This window comes from Salvelinus namaycush, chromosome 4, assembly GCF_016432855.1.
Source record: "Salvelinus namaycush isolate Seneca chromosome 4, SaNama_1.0, whole genome shotgun sequence".
Taxonomy (NCBI): Eukaryota; Metazoa; Chordata; class Actinopteri; order Salmoniformes; family Salmonidae; genus Salvelinus; species Salvelinus namaycush.
The window spans coordinates 65693417-65715181 of record NC_052310.1 but is presented as its reverse complement, the minus strand read 5'-3'; the positions used below and the strand labels follow the sequence as shown (position 1 = coordinate 65715181).

The 21765-nt window shown below is 41.4% G+C and overlaps 1 protein-coding gene across 1 annotated transcript in view; it reads left to right on the top strand.

The window, feature by feature from the left end:
- The window catches only part of LOC120046738 (histone acetyltransferase KAT6B-like), a 49067-nt gene that overhangs the window by 1036 nt on the left and 26266 nt on the right, over positions 1-21765 (top strand). The window contains exons 2-6 of the mRNA XM_038992208.1: positions 37-973; positions 17736-17844; positions 20302-20417; positions 20919-21000; positions 21593-21722. Coding sequence (XP_038848136.1) covers positions 323-973; positions 17736-17844; positions 20302-20417; positions 20919-21000; positions 21593-21722 — 1088 coding nt within the window. The 5' untranslated portion in view covers positions 37-322. The remainder of the gene's footprint in view (positions 1-36; positions 974-17735; positions 17845-20301; positions 20418-20918; positions 21001-21592; positions 21723-21765) is intronic.

Genomic DNA, 21765 nt, shown 5'->3' with positions numbered 1-21765 from the left:
TGACTGTTTATGACTATCTGTGTTTTTTCTTTTAAGTTATCATTTGGATCTTGAAGGAACTAGCGTCATTCGAAGGAATCGTGTTCCAAGTCGGTCGGTAACTGTCCCAACCTTCGAGGAATTTACTATCTAGCTACTTTAATCTTATTTTGAGGTTACATGTGAGCTTCCACCTTGGATGAGGATTTACAGCAGGAATGTATTGATGCCGAGGTGGAACATTACTTTTTGACCTTCAAGATGTGTTGGATGTATCAAATGTTTCACAACAACAAGGGATATTCTCTATGGATCACTTTTTCCTAAATATCATTGTTTAACCATGGTGGAACTTGCTAACCCTCTGTATACGGAGTGGATTCTAGAAGCAATACAGAAAATCAAAAGGCAAAAACAGAGGCCTTCCGACGAGCGGATTTGTCATGCGGTGGCTACCTTACACAGATTGGACAAGAGGACCGTTCTGGAGCAGTTGGAGTTAAGTGTTCACGATGGTTCCATTCTCAAAGTCACCAATAAGGGGAGCGTGTCGTACAAAGACCCTGAGCACCCTGGGAGAGGAGTATCTTCATCAACAACATCATCGCTCAAACCTGTTAGTGCAAACCTCTCTGTCCCATTGTCTAAAGGATCTATATGGAATCCCAGTGACCTTCGCCACGTTGACTGGAATAAAATTCTGAGGAGGGCCATCGAGGGTCTGGATGATAACCACGGTTCCTCTCTGAAGAACATCCAGAGGTACCTAAGGAACCAGGATGATCTATCACATGTCCTGGACAACCCGGGGTTTCAGCAGAGGTTACGACTGTCCGCCAAACGGGCAGTCAACAACGGCCGGCTGGAGAAGACCGGCCCACTCTACAGGTTAAACCAGGGGGGTAGTGGAGCGGAGGGGAGGAGCCAGAGGTGTCCAGGTGCTTCCCCATTGGCTCTTCAGTGTGTCACACTTCTTCCACATGAGAGTGACCAGGTACAGTATACTGATACTAGGTTATGTATTATAGTAGCCTGCTGATAATACTGTGTATTCCAAGGCTTCTTTCACTAGGTACAGTATGCTAATCATAGCCTCTGAATCCTTTATGTCGATAATATATCCCCCTCTTTGGTAAAAATTGTCTGCTAAATGGCATATATTATCCCTTTAGCCGGCAAAATAAACACTAGATTGTTGTTTGACCAATATGTCTCATTTTGGAATATTCAGTCTCATTTGGTTAACGACTTGATGCTCTCACTGATCATGCCTAATCGGCTTCAAGCACTGGGTGATGATGCTGCACTTGAGGAATGCAATTGGATGATAGCTGACAGTTTTGTGATGAATAGCAGAGCTCTTGTGGGTTTAAATCAAGCTGTTGTGATATAATATTGCTGCTTGGAAACACAGCTAGCTACTCAGTAGATCTCCTAGCTAGTTCAGTGTGTACTTTAGGAAACTACTAGGCCTTGTTGACATTTCCTCTGCTCAGGAAAATACTTTGTAACCAATTGGCCATTTTTGCATTTGTTTGGCAGAATAGATGGGCTATGTTGTTATAGACAGAGAGTAAATAACGTACAGTAGCTTTAAGTTATTTGTCTTTGAGAACACAGGGTTGTGTGTAATATATAATTTTATGGGTCAATTATTTTATACTAATACACTTGCTCAAATATGTTTAACAAGTAATACAAATCTAAAAAAGATAGGTGACAAAATTATCAACACCCCTGTTTTCAATACTCCAGCACCCTCCCCTTGCTAGGACACTGAGCCTTTTTCTATAATGTTTTATGAGATTGGAAAACACATTGGGAGGGATCTTAGACCATTCCTCTGTGCAGAATCTTTCCAGATCCTTGATATATATATATATATATATAATTTGGCATGCGCTTATGGACTGCCCTCAATTCAAACCACAGGTTTTCAATGGGGTTCAAGTCCGGAGACTGAGATGGCAATTGTAAAATGTTGATTTTTTTTGTGGTCAGTTAACCATTTCTTTGTATATTTTGATGTGTGCTTGGGGTCATTGTCTTCCTGGAACATCCAATTGCGGCCAAGTTTCAGCTTCCAGGCAGATGCAACCAGGTTTTTGGCTAAAATGTCCTAGTACAGTTGATGATGCTGTTGACCTTAACAAGGACCTCAGGCCCAGTGCAAGCAAAACAGCCCCATAACATCAAAGGTCCATCACCTTATTTTACATTAGGAATGAGGTTCTTTTTTTGCATATGCATCCTTCTTTTGATGCCAAACCCACCGCTGGTGTGCATGGCCAAAGACCTCTATTTTTGTAACATCTGACCATACCATCCGGTTCCGGTCCAAGTGCCAATGCCTTTAACAAACTCCAGGCATTTACATGTGTCGGTTTCTCTCAATAAAGGATTTTTTTATGGCAACCCTTCCAAATAGCCTATTGGCATGGAGGTGACGTTTAATTGTAGATTAACTGACTTGGTTACCCCAAGATGCAACCAAGTTCTGTAATTCTCCAACTGTGGCCCTTGGACTTTTCTTTGCCTCCCAAATCATCTTCCTCACTGAATGGGGACAAGATACAAATGCACCCTCTACCAGGCACGTTTACCACTGTTCCAGTGGTTTTAAATTTGTAATAATTGCTCTAATAGTGGTAAGTGCTATATTTTTTTTTTTTTCTACGCATTGCCTGCTTTTTTGAAAGTCAACAACCATTTGCCTCATGACTTCTGAGTTCCATACATTTTTGGCATTCCACATGGTGATGGAGGACAAAGGGATTTTAGCCGTGGAAGGCCACAATACTGTTCCTTAAACTGAAATATATTTTTTTAAAGTAGAATGTTAATGCAGATTTCATTTAGTTTGATTTGAATCTTTAGGGTTGCCAATAATTATTTTTATTTACTTGTTAACCAAAATTGTTCTCTGAGCAATTATATTAATATAAGATTTTTTCACCAGCTGATTTTATAAGACTATTTTTTTCAGCAGCTGTGGCAGTTATCGGAGCGAGGCTGAATGAGGTCTAGCGGGGGTCTTCCTGCATGGGGGGGGGGTGCGTGTGTGAGGTCTTCCTAGGGCATATGTACAGTGCATTTGGATAGTCTCAGACCCCTTACCTTTTTCCACATTTTGTTACATTACAGCTTTTTTCTAAAATGAATAAAATAAAAAAAATCCTCATCAATCTACACACAATACCCCATAATGACAAAGCGAAAACAGTTTAAAATATATTTTTTTAGTGAATTTATAAAAAATAAAGACACCTTATTTACATACATATTCAGACCCTTTGGTATGAGACTTGAAATTGAGCTCAGGTGCATCCTGTTTCCATTGATCATCCTTGAGATGTTTCTACAACTTGATTGGAGTCCACCTGTGGTACATTCAATAGATTGGACATGACTTGAAAAGGCACACACCTGTCTATATAAGGTCCCACAGTTGACAGTGCAAGCCATTCAAAGGAATTGTCCGTAGAAATCTGAGAGGAATGTGTCGAGGCACAGATCTGGAGAAGGGTACCAAAACATTTCTGCAACATTGAAGGTCCCCAAGAACAGAGGCCTCTATCATTCTTAAATGGACGAAGTTTGGAACCACCAAGACTCTTCCTACAGCTGGCCACCTGGCCCAACTGCGCAATCGGGGGAGAAGGGCCTTGGTCAGGGAGGTGACCAAGAACCCCAGAGTGGAGATGGGAGAACCTTCCAGAAGGACAACCATCTCTGCAGCACTCCACAAATCAGGCCTTTATGGTAGAGTGGTCAGATGGAAGCCACTCCTCTGTAAAATGCACATGACAGTCCATGGACTCAGACCACGAGAAAACAAGATTCTCTGGTGTGATGAAACCAAGATTGAACTCTTTGGCCGGAATGCCAAGCGTCACGTCTGGAGGAAACCTGGCACCATCCCTACGGTGATGCATGATTGTGGCAGCATCATGCTGTGGGGATGTTTTTCAGCGGCAGGGACTGGGAGACCAGTCAGGATAAAGGGAAAGAAGTACAGAGATCCTTGATGAATACCTGCTCAGGAACTCGGCCTAGGATGAAGATTCAAAGTAAAATGTCTGAATACTTATGTAAATCTGATATTTCATTTTTTTTCTTTATATATTTGCCTTGTCATTACAGGGTATTATGTGTAGATTGATGAGAGGAGAATAAACTATTTAATCAATTTTAGAGTAACAGTAATAAAATGTGGAGGAAGTCAAGGGGTCTGAATTCCGTGTGTGTGTTAGTACCAGTCAAAAGTTTGGACACACCTACTCATTCAGGGGTTTTTCTTTATTTGTACTATTTTCTACATTGTAGAATAATAGTGAAGACATCAAAACTATGAAATAACACAGATGGAATTATGTTGTAACCAAAAAAGTGTTAAATAAATCCAAATATATGTTTTATATCAAAGTAGCCACCCTTTGCCGTGATTACAGCTTCACACACTCTTGGCATTCTCTCAACCAGCTTCACCTGGAATGCTTTTCCAACAGTCTTGAAGGAGTTCTTCTGAGCACTTGTTTGCTGCTTTTCCTTTACTCTGCGGTCCAACTCATCCCAAACCATCTCAATTGGGTTGAGGTCGGGTGATTGTGGAGACCAGTTCATCTGATGCAGCACTCCATCACTCTCCTTCTTGGTCAAATGGCCCTTACACAGCCTGGAGGTGTGTTGGGTCATTGTCCTGTCATAAAAAAATAAAACAAAAGATGGGACGGTGTATCGCTGCAGAATGCTGTGGTAGCCATGCTGGTTAAGTGTGCCTTGAATTCTAAATAAATTACTGACCGTGTCACAAGCAAAGCACCATCACGCCGCCACCTCCATGCTTCACGGTGGGAACCACACATGCAGAGATCATCCGTTCACCTATTCTGCGTTTTACAAAGACACGGCGGTTGGAACCAAGAATCTCACATTTGGACTCATCAGACCAAAGGACAGATTTCCACTGGTCTAATGTCCATTGCTTGTGTTTCTTGTCCCAAGCAAGTCTCTTCTTATTATTGGTGTCCTTTAGTAGTGGTTTCTTTGCAGAAATTTGACCATGAAGGCCTGATTCACGCTGGCCTTCATGGTCTGCGTGAATCAGTTGATGTTGTGATGTCTGTTACTTGAACTCTGTGAAGCATTTATTTGGCCTGCAATCTGAGATGCAGTTAACTCTAATGAACGTATCCTCTGCAGCAGAGGTAACTGTGTCTTCCTTTCCTGTGGTGGTCCTCATGTGAGCCAGTTTCAACATGGCGCTTGATGGTTTTTGCTACTGTACTTGAGGAAACTTTCAAAGTTCTTCACATTTTCTGGATTTACTGACCTTCATGTTTTAAAGTAATGATGGACTGTTGTTTCTCTTTGCTTATTTGAGCTGTTCTTGACATAATATGGACTTGGTCTTTTACCAAATAGGGCTATCTTCTGTGTACCACCCCTACCTTGTCACACACAACTAATTGGGTCAATGCATTAAGAAGGAAAGAAATTACACAAATTAACTTTTAACAATGCACACCTGTTAATTGAAATTCATTCCAGGTGACATCCTCATGAAGCTGGTTGAGAGAATGGCAAGAGTGTGCAACGCTGTCATCAAGGGCAAGGGTGGCTCCTTTTTGTAGAATCTCAAATATAAAATATATTTTGATTTGTTTAATATTTTTTGGTTACTACATGGTTCTATATGTGTTATTTCATAGTTGTGACCTCTTCAATATTATTCTACATTTAGAAATTAGTAAAAATAAAGAAAAACGCTTGAATGAGTAGATCTCCAAACTTTTGACTGGTACTGTATGTATTTTAAGTGGTGACCACGATTTAGCAGCTCCATTGCGCCTCTACTAAATGCATGTAGGGGAAACGCTGTCAAATAATTTTGGAGCTGACTGTATGGCTTGATGATATAGGGCCCCTAAAAACTCTTAGCCTTCATTTTTTTCTCTTGACCAGACGTGTGTTTTCACTCTGCAGAGATTGTGGCTCCATCACTCAGCAGTAACTCATGCTGCATGTGAACAATACTGTATTGACAGCAGTTTTGTACTTGACAAATGAAAAGGACTTTACAGTGAAGGCCAAAACATTGGAAGGTTACTATTACTGTTGCCATAAAACAGTTTTCCTCCCTTTTGTGTAGAAGGTCAAAATTACAGTCTAGGGCTTTGGGAGTATAAAGTTGCATTAACATGTTGTCTCTCCAAGTTATGGAAAGGATTCATTTATGTTAATCATTTGGTAATTTACTACTTTTAAATGGTGTAGGCCTACAGTAGACTATTCTAGATTGGCATTTTCACTATTGGAGACATTATCTACCCTTCAGTTTCATTATGAATATCAGGAAATAACACCCTTGACGATACAGCCACAAGTTTGTGTTTGTGGTCAGACCAAAGTGAAACAGTTCTGTTTTAAGACACTGTCCGCCTGTAATAAAAAGCTTGTCATTACCAAGAAATCTATCCTCATAAGAAATGTCTTGGCCCTATTCTGTATAAGTTTGGAGTTTTTCAATTACACTCAGCTCCTGTGCTATTTGGTGGTGACATCACTAAGTTCTTTTAGTTTACTCAAAAGGATTACTTCTTTCTAGTCCTTGAAGTTAGCGAGTAACAAAGCATAACTAGTGGGTATAGGAAATGAGAGTCTTGGAAAAGAGCAGTCTTGGGTCAAAGTTTATTCGATTCTAAAGTGAGTTTGGCTGCAACAAAGGCAAGGAATTTTTTTCTTCTCTCCCCTTACTGTTATGTAACCTGTTCTTCAGCACTGCTCTCTGCCTGGCTTCTAGAACAGCAGTCTTCTAATAGAACCCCACCCCCCTCATGGAACACAACTGTGCCTTTTTAAAGCACTGTAATTTCCTCTAATGTACTTAATTTGGAATCCCCTAGTCAATCAGTAATATCTTCTCTTTAGCTGTGTGTTCTTTTTTTTCCTATTATTTTTCAGATGAGCACCACTTAAGGGTTTTTATTTTTCTCTGTTTAATCACCAATCGGAGGCTGTTTCCTACTGCAACAAAATATCTAATGGCCAGCCCAGACTAGGCTAGCCACATAGGGTTTTTGCTTTATACATTTTTGAAGTACTGTGTAAGTTGTGAAACTTGACTTTATCAACTACACATACACTGCACTTATCATTTCACAATTGCACTAATCTCATCAAAATCAATAGCTTACTACATCAGCAGGTTTTCTAGGCTAATTCAGTGGTTCTTATCTAATTAAGTAGATTCACGTAAGAATTGTTAAAATAATTTATATTCCTAAAACATAAGTAGAAAATTATACTGTTGCTGTTTCCTGTTATGATTTATAGCCCAGTGTCTCAACACTGGTTTTAGCTGTCCAAATTCATAATCAATATGCTGATGTAGGTTGTGATATTTTGAATACAAAAATTGCTCTTTACACATGTCAGTCATGTGTTCAGATTACTTTTGTTTTCCTAAATTAGAACTTTTTATGAACTGCAAACGCACATACATTTGCCAAGGGTCCACTCGGAGCTGGAATTGATTAGCTTGTTCTACTGTAATCAATATTGTGCACAAATGATTCACTCACATCGATATTGTATGGAAATCAATGGAACTGGGACAATTCGCTGACGCTACATGTGCTGTTTGTTCTCTTCTAAAAGACAAACCTCCAATAACTTGGGTATACTACATTTACCAGTCGATCAACAATAACCTGTAGTAGCTATATATCAACTTATAGCTTTGTGAGACCATTTATATCGGTAGATAGCCGATACGGTAACGGAAACAACACTTTTTTTTTGACTGGATAATTCCAATGAATCACCACCTCACATCGGTTTCTAAATGACTTCAGAGATTGGCTTTCATTTGAATTATAGCTTAAGCCTCAAATCCATGAATTCATTTGAGGCCAGAGTCATTTATGGGAGGAGGGGGAAAAAATAATTATACTACGGACTGGCACATATGACGAGAACACAGGTATTAAACGAAAGATATGAATCTGTTTTAAGCAATCGATTTTGTGAGATCGTGATGACTATAAACTTTAATACTCACATCACCAATCTGAGGTAAAAACGATATTTCATTTTTCTGATATTTTTGTGTGGTGAAAATGTCTGTAATGTAGTAACACGTTCAGCCCATCCATAGGAAAATTAGTGTAAAATTTTAAGAATTAGTCAAGATAATGAAATATTTTGATTTGGGATGATAGTAAATGAAGCACACTTTATTTTTTTTATTTTTTTTATTGCAACAATGACATCTGTTTCTCACTGCTTTTTAACCATGGAGAGAGTATACAAATCCTCCTAAAGACAATTTAACCAGGCGCTGTAGACTAGATCTTCCATAGTGACTGTGCAGCAGCCTGAACCTTTTGTCTCTACTCGTATGCTCAGGCTACCGATTTGATGTAATAAAAAGCTAATCCTATCTTATTGGAACAATGCCTTTTTCATGCAGTTCATGTATAGGGCTGTGACGGTCATGGAATTTTGGATGACGGTAGTTGGCCAGCCATTTGGCCAGCCAGTCATCGTAATTACTGTTCGAATAGCAAAACAAAACACACATTTTCTCCTCCTCTGCTCCTGACTGTATGTGCTGCTGTAGAAATGGAATGAATAGAATGGGCATCCCCATCCCCACCGACGTTATCTGCCTGAGGGAGTTATCCAACTGGCCCCTCTGTCACGACGTTACCTGAACGCCCATCTGCGGCCCGCTAATCGTTAGCTGTCTTATCGGCTGCTATCTGAATAGGTCTATGGGACAATTTTTCTTGGGTCACTATAACTATATCTATTTTGCCAATTGGATTGATCCCCTCTACCACACGGAACCCCACTAATCTACCGACGGAAATGCACAAGGTGGCTAAAAACAGACCTTCATCCTCTGCTAGCTTGCTACCGATGGCCCGGCTAGCTGTCAGAATCGCCGTTACCCCAACCAACCTCACTACTCACTGGACCCTTATGATCACTCGACTAAGCATGCCTTTCCTTAATGTCAATATACCTTGTCCATTTCTGTTCTAGTTAGTGTTTATTGGCTTATGTCACTGTAGCGCCTCTAGCCCTGCTCATTATACCTTATCCAACCTTTCAGTTCCACCACCCACACATGCGATGACATCACCTGGTTTCAATGATGTTTCTAGAGACAATATCTCTCTCATCATCACTCAATACCTAGGTTTACCTCCACTGTATTCACATCCTACCATACCTTTGTCTGTATATTATACCTTGAAGCTATGTTATCGCCCCCAGAAACCTCCTTTTACTCTCTGTTCCGGACGTTCTAGACTACCAATTCTCATAGCTTTTAGCTATCCTACTCCTCCTCTGTTCCTCTGGTGATGTAGAGGTGAATCCAAGCCCTGCAGTGCCTAGCTCCACTTCTATTCCCCAGGCGCTCTCTTTTGATGATTTCTGTAACCGTAATAGCCTTGGTTTCATGCATGTTAACATTAGAAGCCTATTCCCTAAGTTTGTTTTATTCACTGCTTTAGCACACTCTGCCAACCCGGATGTTCTAGCCGTGTCTGAATCCTGGCTTAGGAAGACCACCAAAAATTCTGAAATCTCCATCCCTAACTACAACATTTTCAGACAAGATGGAACAGCCAAAGGGGGCGGTGTTGCAATCTACTGCAAAGATAGCCTGCAGAGTTCTGTCCTACTATCCAGGTCTGTACCCAAACAATTAGAACTTCTACTTTTAAAAATCCACCTCTCTAAAAACAAGTCTCTCACCATTGCCGCCTGCTATAGACCACCCTCTGCCCCCAGCTGTGCTCTGGACACCATATGTGAACTGATTGCCCCCCCATCTATCTTCAGCGCTCGTGCTGCTAGGCGACCTAAACTGGAACATGCTTAACTTCTCTAGGATAGGTGGGACGGTAGCGTCCCAACTTGGCCAAAATCCAGAAAAAATGTAGCGCGCCAAATTCAAATATATTACTATAAAAATCAATCTTTCATGATATCACACATGAAAGACACCAAATTAAAGCTACACATGTTGTGAATCCAGCCAACATGTCTGATTTCAAAAAGGATTTACGGGGAAAGCACACCAAACAATTATGTTAGCTCAGTACATATGTAACAGTATCACTTTAAACCGTCCCCTCGCCCCGACACGGGCGCGAACCAGGGACCCTCTGCACACATCAACAACGGTCGCCCACGAAGCATCGTTACCCATCGCTCCACAAAGGCCGCGGCCCTTGCAGAGCAAGGTGCAACACTACTTCTAGGTTTCAGAGCAAGTGACGTAACTGATTGAAACGCTAGTAGCGCGTACCCGCTAACTAGCTAGCCATTTCACATCCGTTACACATAGCCACAGAAAAACACAGCCATTTTCCCAGCAAAATATAGTAGTAACAAAAAGCCGAAATAGAGAAAATTAATCACTAACCTTTGAACATCTTCATCAGATGACACTCATATGACATGTTACACAATACATTTATGTTTTGTTCGATAATGTGCATATTTATATCCACAAATCTCGGTTTACATTGGCGCCATGTTCAGAAATGCCTCCAAAATATCCGGAGTAATTACAGAGCCACGTCAAATAACAGAAATACTCATCATAAACTTTGATGAAAGATACATGTTTTACATATAATTAAAGATACACTTGTTCTTAATGCAACCGCTGTGTCAGATTTAAAAAGAACTTTAGTAAAAAGCACACCATGCAATAATCTGAGGCGGCGCTCAGATTTAACAACATTTCTCCGCCATGTTGGAGTCAACAGAAATACGAAATTACATCATAAATATTCCCTTACCTTTGATTATCTTCATCAGAATGCAGTGCCAGGAATCCTAGTTACACAATAAATCGTTGTTTTGTTCGATAATGTCCATTACTTATGTCCAATTAACTAATTTTGCTAGCATGTGTAGTACACATGTCCAAACGCTCGCGCAGATGCAGGCAAACGTCGGACGAAAACTTCAAAGTTATATTACAAGTCGAATAAACTGGTCAAACTTAGTAGAGAATCAATCTTCAAGATGTTATCATATATATCCAATAACGTTCCAACCGGAGCATTCTTTTCAGTCTCTATAAGTAATGGACCGCATGACGATATCATGAGGAAAGTGCGTGACCAAGAACTGGCATTCTGCCAGACCACTGACTGAAACACCTCCCATCCGGTCCCACAACACAGCATAAGCTTCATTCCACGTTCTACTGACTGTTGACATCTAGTGGAAGGCGTAGGAAGTGCAAACAGATCCATATATTACAGGGAATTGAATAGGCGATGACTTTAACATCGACCACTCTCAGAATTCTCACTTCCTGTTTGGATTTTTTCTCAGGTTTTTGCCTGCCATATGAGTTCTGTTATACTCACAGACATCATTCAAACAGTTTTAGAAACTTCAGAATGTTTTCGATCCAATAGTAATAATAATATGCATATATTAGCATCTGGGACTGAGTAGGAGGCAGTTCACTATGGGCATGCAATTTATCCAAAAGTGAAAATGCTGCCCCCTATATCAAAGAAGTTAACACCCCAGCCATCCTACAATCTAAGCTTGATGCCCTCAATCTCACACAAATTATCAATGAACCTACCGGGTACCACCCCAAAGCCGTAAACACGGGCACCCTCATAAATATCATCCTAACCAACTTGCCCTCTAAATACACCTCTGCTGTTTTCAACCAAGATCTCAGCAATCACTGCCTCATTGCCTGCATCCGTAATGGGTCAGCGGTCAAACGACCTCCACTCATCACTGAAACACTTCAGCGAGCAGGCCTTTCTAATCGACCTGGCCGGGGTATCCTGGAAGGATATTGATCTCATCCCGTCAGTAGAGGATGCCTGTTTTTTTTTTATGCCTTCCTCACCATCTTAAATAAGCATGCCCCATTCAAGAAATTTAGAACCAGGAACAGATATAGCCCTTGGTTCTCTCCAGACCTGACTGCCCTTAACCAACACAAAAACATCCTATGGCGTTCTGCATTAGCATCGAACAGCACCCATGATATGCAACTTTTCAGGGAAGCTAGAAACCAGTATACACAGGCAGTTAGAAAAGCCAAGGCTAGCTTTTTCAAGCAGAAATTTGCTTCCTGCAACACAAACTCAAGTGAGTTCTGGGACACTGTAAAGTCCATGGAGAATAAGAACACCTCCTCCCAGCTGCCCACTGCACTGAGGATAGGAAACACTGTCACCACCGATAAATCCACTATAATTGAGAATTTCAATAAGCATTTTTCGACGGCTAGCCATGCTTTCTACCTGGCTACCCCTACCCCGGTCAACAGCACTGCACCCCCCACAGCAACTCGCCCAAGCCTTCCCCATTTCTCCTTCTCCCAAATCCAGTCAGCTGATGTTCTGAAAGAGCTGCAATATCTCTACCCCTACAAATCAGCCGGGCTAGACAATCTGGACCCTTTCTAAAATTATCTGCAGAAATTGTTGCAACCCCTATTACTAGCCTGTTCAACCTCTCTTTCGTGTCGTCTGAGATTCCCAAAGATTGGAAAGCAGCTGTGGTCATCCCCCTCTTCAAAGGGGGTGACACTCTAGACCCAAACTGCTACAGACCTATATCTATTCTACCCTGCCTTTCTAAGGTCTTCGAAAGCCAAGTCATTAAACAGATTACCGACCATTTCGAATCCCACCATACCTTCTCCACTATGCAATCTGGTTTCAGAGCTGGTCATGGGTGCACCTCAGCCACGCTCAAGGTCCTAAACGATATCTTAACCGCCATCGATAAGAAACAATACTGTGCAGACGTATTCATCGACCTGGCCAAGGCTTTCGACTCTGTCAATCACCACATCCTCATCGGCAGACTCGACAGCCTTGGTTTCTCAAATGATTGCCTAGCTTGGTTCACCAGCTACTTCTCTGATTGAGTTCAGTGTGTCAAATCGGACGGCCTGTTCGGGCCTCTGGCAGTCTCTATGGGGGTGCCACAGGGTTCAATTCTTGGACCGACTCTCTTCTCTGTATACATCAATGCCAAACATACCCTTGTAAAACTGACCGTCCTACCGATCCTCGACTTCGGCGATGTCATTTACAAAATAGCCTCAAACTCTACTCAACAAATTGGATGCAGTCTATCACAGTGCCATCCGTTTTGTCACCAAAGCCCCATATACTACCCACCACTGCGACCTGTACGCTCTCGTTGGCTGGCCCCCGCTTCATACTTGTCGCCAAACCCACTGGCTCCAGGTCATCTACAAGACTTGCTAGGTAAAGTCCCCCCTTATCTCAGCTCGCTGGTCACCATAGCAGCACCCACCTGTAGCACGCGCTCCAGCAGGTATATCTCTCTGGTCACCCCCAAAACCAATTCTTCCTTTGGCCGCCTCTCCTTCCAGTACTCTGCTGCCAATGACTGGAACGAACTACAAAAATCTCTGAAACTGGAAACACATCTCCCTCGCTAGCTTTAAGCACCAGCTGTCAGAGCAGCTCACAGATTACTGCACCTGTACATAGCCCATCTATAATTTAGCCCAAACAACTACCTCTCCCCATACTGTATTTATTTATTTAATTATTTTGGTCCTTTGCACCCCATTATTTCTCTCTACTTTGCACATTCTTCCACTGCATTCCAGTGTTTTACTTGCTATATTGTATTTACTTCGCCACCATGGCCTTTTTATTGCCTTTACCTCCCTTATTTCACCTCATTTGCTGACATTGTATATAGACTTATTTTTCTACTGTATTATTGACTGTATGTTTGTTTTACTCCATGTGCAACTCTGTGTTGTTGTATGTGTCGAACTGCTTTGCTTTATCTTGGCCAGGTCGAAATTGTAAATGAGAACTTGTTCTCAACTTGCCTACCTGGTTAAATAAAGGTGAAATAAATAAAAATTCAAGTCAATGACGGCATAATTGGTGGACTGGCGGCCATTGCAAGTGTACCCATCAATGTGCCATTATTTGTTGATTCAACTGACATTACAAAAAATGCAGTCCATTGCATGAGGCTTATCAGTTAACATAATTTGAGTTGACATTCTACATTATCATGGAAAATATTGCATCACAATACCAGGAAGCCATTGTGAGTGTACCCATGAGTTTATCAGTCAAGTTGCCAGGGTTAGAGGAACCATTCTATTAATTCTATTTCTATGTGTGCTGCTGCTGCATTGTGGTGGCGTTGCCTCGCAACCAAAGACTTGTTTGCTACAACAACATGCTTGTTTCAGTAAGGAGCAACAAAGTTCCATCACATTAAGAGTCCATGTTGCCGCAGAAACGGACACAATCGCATGAATGCCTGGCCGTCCCGTCAGCAGTTGTTCCACCCCAAAAATGTAATAAAATTGCATTACAAAAAAAATGTATGACGGTTATTTTATTTTCATGAGTCTTCATATCTTCCGGTTATAAGGTAATTGTGCCAGCCCTAGTCCCACAGACCAATTGCATGGTTATCACAATGATATGCTGGGCGCTAGTAGCCATTTCACTATAGCATTACTGCAGATCAAGATTTCACATCCAGTAAAAAAAAATATTTGGGGGATACGAAGTAGCCTAGGTTCGTGATTGTTTGATCAAGTACAAAAAGAGCAGCCTATTTAGATACTTAGCCTACTAGAGAAAGACTGCTCTGCTGATTTTAGAAGTAGTTTGAACACAGTTGCTCCAAAGAGGTAGAGGCTTTCACAAAGTTTAATCTTCATTTGTAGATTAGATGGATTCTGTAGTTTTTGTGATGGCATATATTGTTATCAAGTGCAAAAGGAACAGGCTAGATAGGCCTACGTACTAGAGACAGACGGTTCTGCTATTTAGAAGTTTTTAAAGGACAGATTTTCTTTTTTAATCCTGTTTGATAGAGCTTCTTCCTGTTTCTACTTTCTGTGACCCATTAATGATCATAATGACGTAATGCTGCGTCTAGTCAAGGTTGTGGGTTCAATTCTTGTCGGTATTGATACTCATACTAAATGTGTGCACTCCCTGTACTGTACTCTTAGTCACTTTGGATAAAAGCATCTGCCAAGTAAATTATATGCTGTTGAAGAGATGATGAAAGTGAGGTGTAGCCTATCTTACAAAAATGAATCATCTCTGTAGCATTCATTCAAGAGTGGTTGTCTTTACATAGACGGGCAAGCTGATTCCACCGGTAGCACAGCCACTCTATTGACCTGGAAGGTTTTGGAAATGGAGTAATCATTGATGTATCTGTAAATGGCTTTCTCTCATTATATTATTCATTTGATAGGCTATAACACCAGCCAAGAACAATGACCAAATCCCACAGATGCATCCTATCCCTTTTTTACTTTTCCACTTCCTGTATTTTGAAATGGCAGCAGGTAGCCTAGTGGGTAAGAGTATTGGGCCACTAACTGAAAGGTCGCTGGTTTCAAATCCACAAGCTGACTAGGTGAAAAATCTGATGTGCCCTTGAGCAAGACACTTAACCCCTAATATCTCATGTAAGTTGCTCTGGATAAGAGCGTCTGCTAAATTACTAAAATGTAAAAAACTAAATGTGACTGGCTAGCCCTAAAATCTATTTGGGTCACATTCGGTAACGGTGAAGTTAGAAATGGCATGAATAGAGTGGACATGATTCAGTATCTAATATGTCAGAGAGGGATGATTGTTCTACATACTAGGCATTTCTATCTCAAGGTAACGTGACATCGGACTCTTCTAAACACCCAGATTGCATCTACAGGTCACGGAGGGGTCACGTCAGGGCCGATGGATATTGCGTTCAAACGGGCTGTGTTGAGGTCATGATGATAATCTGCCTGCCTCGCTCAGTAGAAACTAATTATGGGCATCTCCCCAGAGTCCCCTTTCTTTCCAAAGCCTCCGCAGTCAGTTGATGAGTCGTTTGTGTGTGAACTGATGAGGTTTGTTATTTATTGTCATACCCTGTGTGTTATTTTCCCTTAAGAACCTCCTTCCTCTCAGAGGAGGCTCTTTGTGTGACGCTGTGTTATGCTGCCTGAGGAGTGTGTGTGTGATGCATGTATGATGGTGTGTTATGCTGCCTGAGGAGTGTGTGTGTGACGCTGTGTTACGTGGTGTTATTTTTGGTGGTTGCTTTACGATGGTCATGAAATGATTGAACCGAATAACGATTCATAGGCCTACTGAGCAAAAAAGGTGTTGAATATGGTGGTTGTATAGAAGAGTAGGTACACACCATATAGTAATATATAACCTATGACCCTTAGCAGATGTTTTTATCCAAAGTGATTAACAGCATAGTAAGCGCATGTGTTTTTAGCATGTGTAGGTTGTGATCCCTGCGGGAAAATAACCCATGACCTTGTTGCAAGTGTCGCAATACCAACTGAGCTACACATGGCCGTTTACCTTCAAACTAGACATGGGCTAGTCTGCTGTTATTTTCTGTGTTATGTGGTGGTGCTGTTTTCAAGGTGGTTGAGTCCATTGGGTTCAATAAGAAAGTGATTTCATAGTGTTCGATACTGAGCAGAAACGTGTTTTTAATATTTTGCAGGCTATAGAACAGATGGGTATAGGCACAATGTTTACCTTCCTACTAGACATGGGCTAGCCATGCTGGTAGTTAGATCTGCCTGTCATTAGTTCTAAGTGATCAGTGCTAAGTCCTCTTAAACCTTAAAGCTGATATTTTACTACTTTTGTACATCATTTTAAGCCCTTAAGTGTGTGTTAACTTTTCTACTGCTGATTCTGACACATGGATAGAGGGAGAGCAACTACAATGTTAGGGCCGGGACGATACCAGTATCGCGATACTCGTTAGTATCCTGGCAAGGAAACAAAATACACAGCGGATTTAACTTCTTTAGGAAAACAGCCCTAATGTTGGAAATAAACATTATATTTATAGCTCACAATATTTTACATACAGCAGGTTAAAGGACCAAACAGTGAGGTCTGCTTTGGGTTTTCCTTTTTGCCATGTAAAAAATATTGTGATACTGGTATCGTCCCGGCCCTATACAATGTATTTGAATCATTTATTATGATTCATTAACATTATTAAGGTAATTTGATTACATGCTGGCTAATCCTGTCTAATTGTAGTGTAAAGCTTTCTCAAGTAGATTAAGCCCCTTAACTGATTATCACATCCCCTTTCAGATTTAATGGATAAAGAAGGGCTTTTTTTTTTTTTACATGTATTACGGTAGAGTACCTCCTGTGGGCAGTAAGTGTTCATAATAAGCTAATTGTGTTTTAGTTGTTGAGAACTCATGTCAGGGGGACGGACTATGATGTCACTAATTCCCATCTCATTCACAGAGCTTTGATGGCTAAGCCTTGTGTTTACTTATTCATGTATCTGCATATCATTGCATCTGCTTGAATATATTTTCTGTTTCAATAATCCCCTAAAAGCATGCCCTTCAGTCAGTAGACTCCAAGACAAACAGAAATAGATGAGTGTTATGCAGCACTTTACAGGACTGTAGGCTTATGATAATAACTGTATTTGTATCCATAAGGAAATTGTTTGTCATACAGCATACCAGAATACCGATATTATTCACATATTTACAGCACATCACAAACAGTACATACATAGCTAGTCCACCATGCCTCTTATGTTTTCGAACACTTGCTATGTTTCTCTCCTCAGCTTGCCCTGAACCCATCCCAATATACAGTTTGTTTCTCGCCCCAGCTTGCCCTGACCCCATCCCGAAATGCAGTTTCTGTTTCTCTCCCCAGCTACGCGCTGACCCCATCCCAATATGCAGTTTCTGTTTGGGAACGAAAGAGTCCAATCGGGACAAGAGGCCAGAGCAGCTTCTCTCCTGTGCAGACTGTGGGAGCAGCGGTAAGTTCATATCCTTTTTTCATTTTGTATATGACTGTGCCAAACTGGGCTGAACTTGGCTGACCTGGTTACACATTCACCATATTTCAGTTACCTAGACTCCTAGAGAGCCTTTGTCCACTTGACACAATGTGCATGTTTGAGGTCTCACTACATGGCAGTCGGACTGTGCAGAATAACTGATCTAGATCACCTTGCATCCCACATAACTACTCATTATGTGATCAAGCTTAGTGATTATTCTGCGCCTTGCTGAAACTGATCCTCTCGAACACACTGGCCATGTCATAGTTAGTCTTGCCGACTACTTTCTAAAACTGTGTGCTAATCGTATTACATACCATTTAGAATGTACTGTTTAGTAAAAAGACAATTCTCTTCCTCAATAGCATGAAGGGAATTCTACTAGATGAAAATTAAAAATTTGATTGCATACTGAATTTCTGAACTAATTTCTAATTTATAACACGTTGCATTTAGGCACACCCAATCAGCCTATTATTTAGAATGCAATTACGGGTATTCGGCCACAGCCACTGTCTGAATCCCAAATGGCACCTTATTACCTACGAAGTGCACTACTTTGGACTAGGCCTATATAGGGAACAGAGTGCCCCATTTGGCATGAAGCCACAGATAGATAGGGGGAAGCCCTCAGGACCCCAAACATCCACAAAACAATGTAGCTTGTACACTGAGTGTACAAAACATTAAGAACACCTTCCTAATATTGAGTTGCACCCCTCTCCCCCTTTGCCCTCAGAACAGTTTTAATTCGTCAGGGCACTCTACAAAGTGTCTAGTGTTCCACAGGGATGCTGGCCCATGTTGACTCCAATGCTTCCCACAGTTGTGTCAAGTTGGCTGGATGGCCTTTGGGTGGTGGACCATTCTTGATACACACGGGAAACTGTTGAGCATGAAAAACCCAGCAGCGTTGCAGTTCTTGACACAAACCCGTGCACCTCCGTCACCTACTACTATACCCCGTTCAAAGGCACTTAAATATTCTGTCTTGCCCATTCACTCTCTGAATGGCACACATACACAATCCTCTTCTCAATTAAAAATCCTTCTTTAACCTGTCTCCTCCCCTTCATCTACACTGATTGAAGTGGATTTAACAGGTGACATCAATAAGGGATCATAGCTTTCATTTGGATTTAATTGGTTAGTCTGTGTCATGGAAAGAGCAGTTGTTCATAATATTTTGTACACTGTGTATATGTAGCTAATGTTGTAGCAGATGTGGTTTATATAGATTCTAATTAGGCATGGTCAATCTGCAATTTATGAGTCTGTGGTTTAAACACAGTGAGTCGATGTGTGGAGGGGTATACCCCGAAATGGTAGCAGCAACTCTAGTGCCATTGGGCCGTTGCCATATTCCTCTTGCATCATGATGTTCTCCTGCTTTAGGCTAAACCCTCTACTTGAAAGACTTACTTGATGAACTGTTTCAATTGGATAGTTGGAAAAGGGAGACATAACAGACGAAGGAAGAATTAAGGCAAAACTGCCAACAACCCATGGTGGACTGAGGAAGGAAGCTGCAGATTCTACTTAAGTGGCCATTAGAATTTAGAAATCACTCATGTCGTTGAGTGAACGGCGCTCTCGGAATCGGAATGGAACAGCATTCTGGGAACACGGCAGGCAGCAATGAGGGACAAAGAGGGAAATGGGATCAAATGTCATCCATTTTCCACTGCCGTAGATTGGTGTCATTTTCCTTTACTGTTCTTTTCTTCCAGACAAAATTGCTGCTGCTAACCCTCTGTAAAATGACCTCTCATAAGGATTTGTTTGCCTTGGAAACAATTATTTTAAATGCTGTAAGGAATTGTTCTCCCAGTGACATTTTTATAGCTCAAATTTGACTAAGTAGCATTGAGGTGGTTTTCATTAACCGCTCCTAGTATACACACATTGTGCTCTGGGTGTAAAGCAGCTGTTTTACAACCATGAGAACGAGCCGGTGAGAGAGGAGGCACGCTTTTACATGACTTTCACGTTTGGGCCCCCATTAGACTGACTTCTGCTACTGTTTCTGCCTCATTAAGAACAAATTATCTTTAATTAGCTGCTCAGATGTTTGATCATACTGTTTTTTAAACACAGCTTGTGGAAAAGAGCGAGAGGTCCCACCCGGACACATACGCGCACAGACGCACGCAAACGCTGCTTAACATTGTTGATAATGCAATATGTTAATATTTAACCTTGCTGTGTGAACATAATGGGAAGGTCGCGCCTCCCGCTCGGTGAAACTGATACTAAAGGATGTATCCCAAATAGGACTCTCTTCCCTATGTAGTGCACTACTTTTGACCACTGCCCTGGTCCCTGGTCAAAAGTAGTGCATGACATGGGGAATAGGGCTCCATTTGGGACACCGCCTAAAGGATGGTTGAAATGTGCAGCAACACTAATAACACTCTTTAATTACCTCTGCAGGGCACCCATCTTGTCTGAAGTTCTCCCCAGAGCTGACCACAAATGTGAAGAGATTGCGATGGCAATGTATAGAATGCAAAACCTGTAGCTCCTGTCGAATACAGGGCAAAAACGCTGTAAGTCTTTTAATACTTTAGATTTAGTTCCAAATACAGTGCCATACCATTTAATCTGTGTGAGATAGAGATTGATAATGCTTTCATGAAGACATAATAATGTAATCAAACCGGTAATAAATGTCCCCTTAACAATGATAATATCTGTGTCCCAAATAGGACCCTATGGCCTATATATAGTGTACTACTTTTGAGCAGGGCTCTGGTCAAAGGTAGTGCACTATATAATGAATAGATTGCTGTTTGGGACAGAGACATATCATGAAATATTTTTTCAAGTGTAGATCTGCCATTTTCGGGCATCATGTTGTGCAGTGAAGACACAGCCTCCTTTTTCCCCATCCACCCTTCAACCAAACATAATTCACCTCCACATACATCATCCATATTAAACTAAACGGACATGTCCCTCTTTAGAGTGAAATGACAGAAGGTGTAACATCTATGCAACAACAGGGAAGCCACCACACAGCCCCACACATGCCTCCTGTCTCCTTGCAGGACGAGATGCTGTTCTGTGACTCTTGTGATCGGGGGTTTCACATGGAGTGCTGCAACCCACCACTCTCAAGGATGCCAAAAGGTAAAGGTGTTCATACATATGGTGGTCTCTCTGTGTGTGTGTGTGTGTTCTTCATAGGGGGGCTTTAGGTCTGTCAATCATCATAGTGAAGCAGAGATGGCTTATTAGGAGATTTGCATGAATATCAAATGATTCCCCAGTCCCAGAGGAGAGATATGTAGATTACTGTACATGGCCTAAAGCTATGCTTGTAATGATTGAACAACTACTGTAGCGTAAGACCTTTGGCAGCAGGACTAATATTCACACAAGTCGCATCGCTTTGCTAAAAATGCGCTGACATGGGCTGTCTCTCAAATGGTACCCTCTTCCCTACATGGGCCCTGGTCAGAAGTAGTGCACTTTATAGGGAATAGGGTTCCATTTTGGGACAGAGTCTATTTCAGTGAACCCTGATGTTTTTTATTTTATTACATTTTTATGGATTTCCCTGCTTTGTGCTGAGTAATTGATTGTTGTAAGGAGTGAGTAGGAGTGTGTCTCTCTCTCTCTTCCTCTCCCTCCCTCGCCATCTGCATTAAAGGGAAATGTTTCCAATGAATGTGTGGTGTGAGTTGATGAAGCCACCTAACTGATGCTCTCCTCTCTCTAGGTACCTGGGTCTGCCAGGTCTGCAGGCCCAAGGAAAATGGAAAGAAACTGCTGCATAAGAAAGCCGATGAGATCAAACGTCGATATGCAAAGCCAATCGGGAGGCCCAGAAATAAGCTCAAACATAGAATGTAAGTTTATCACCATGATCTGTAGACATTGTCTTTACTTTAG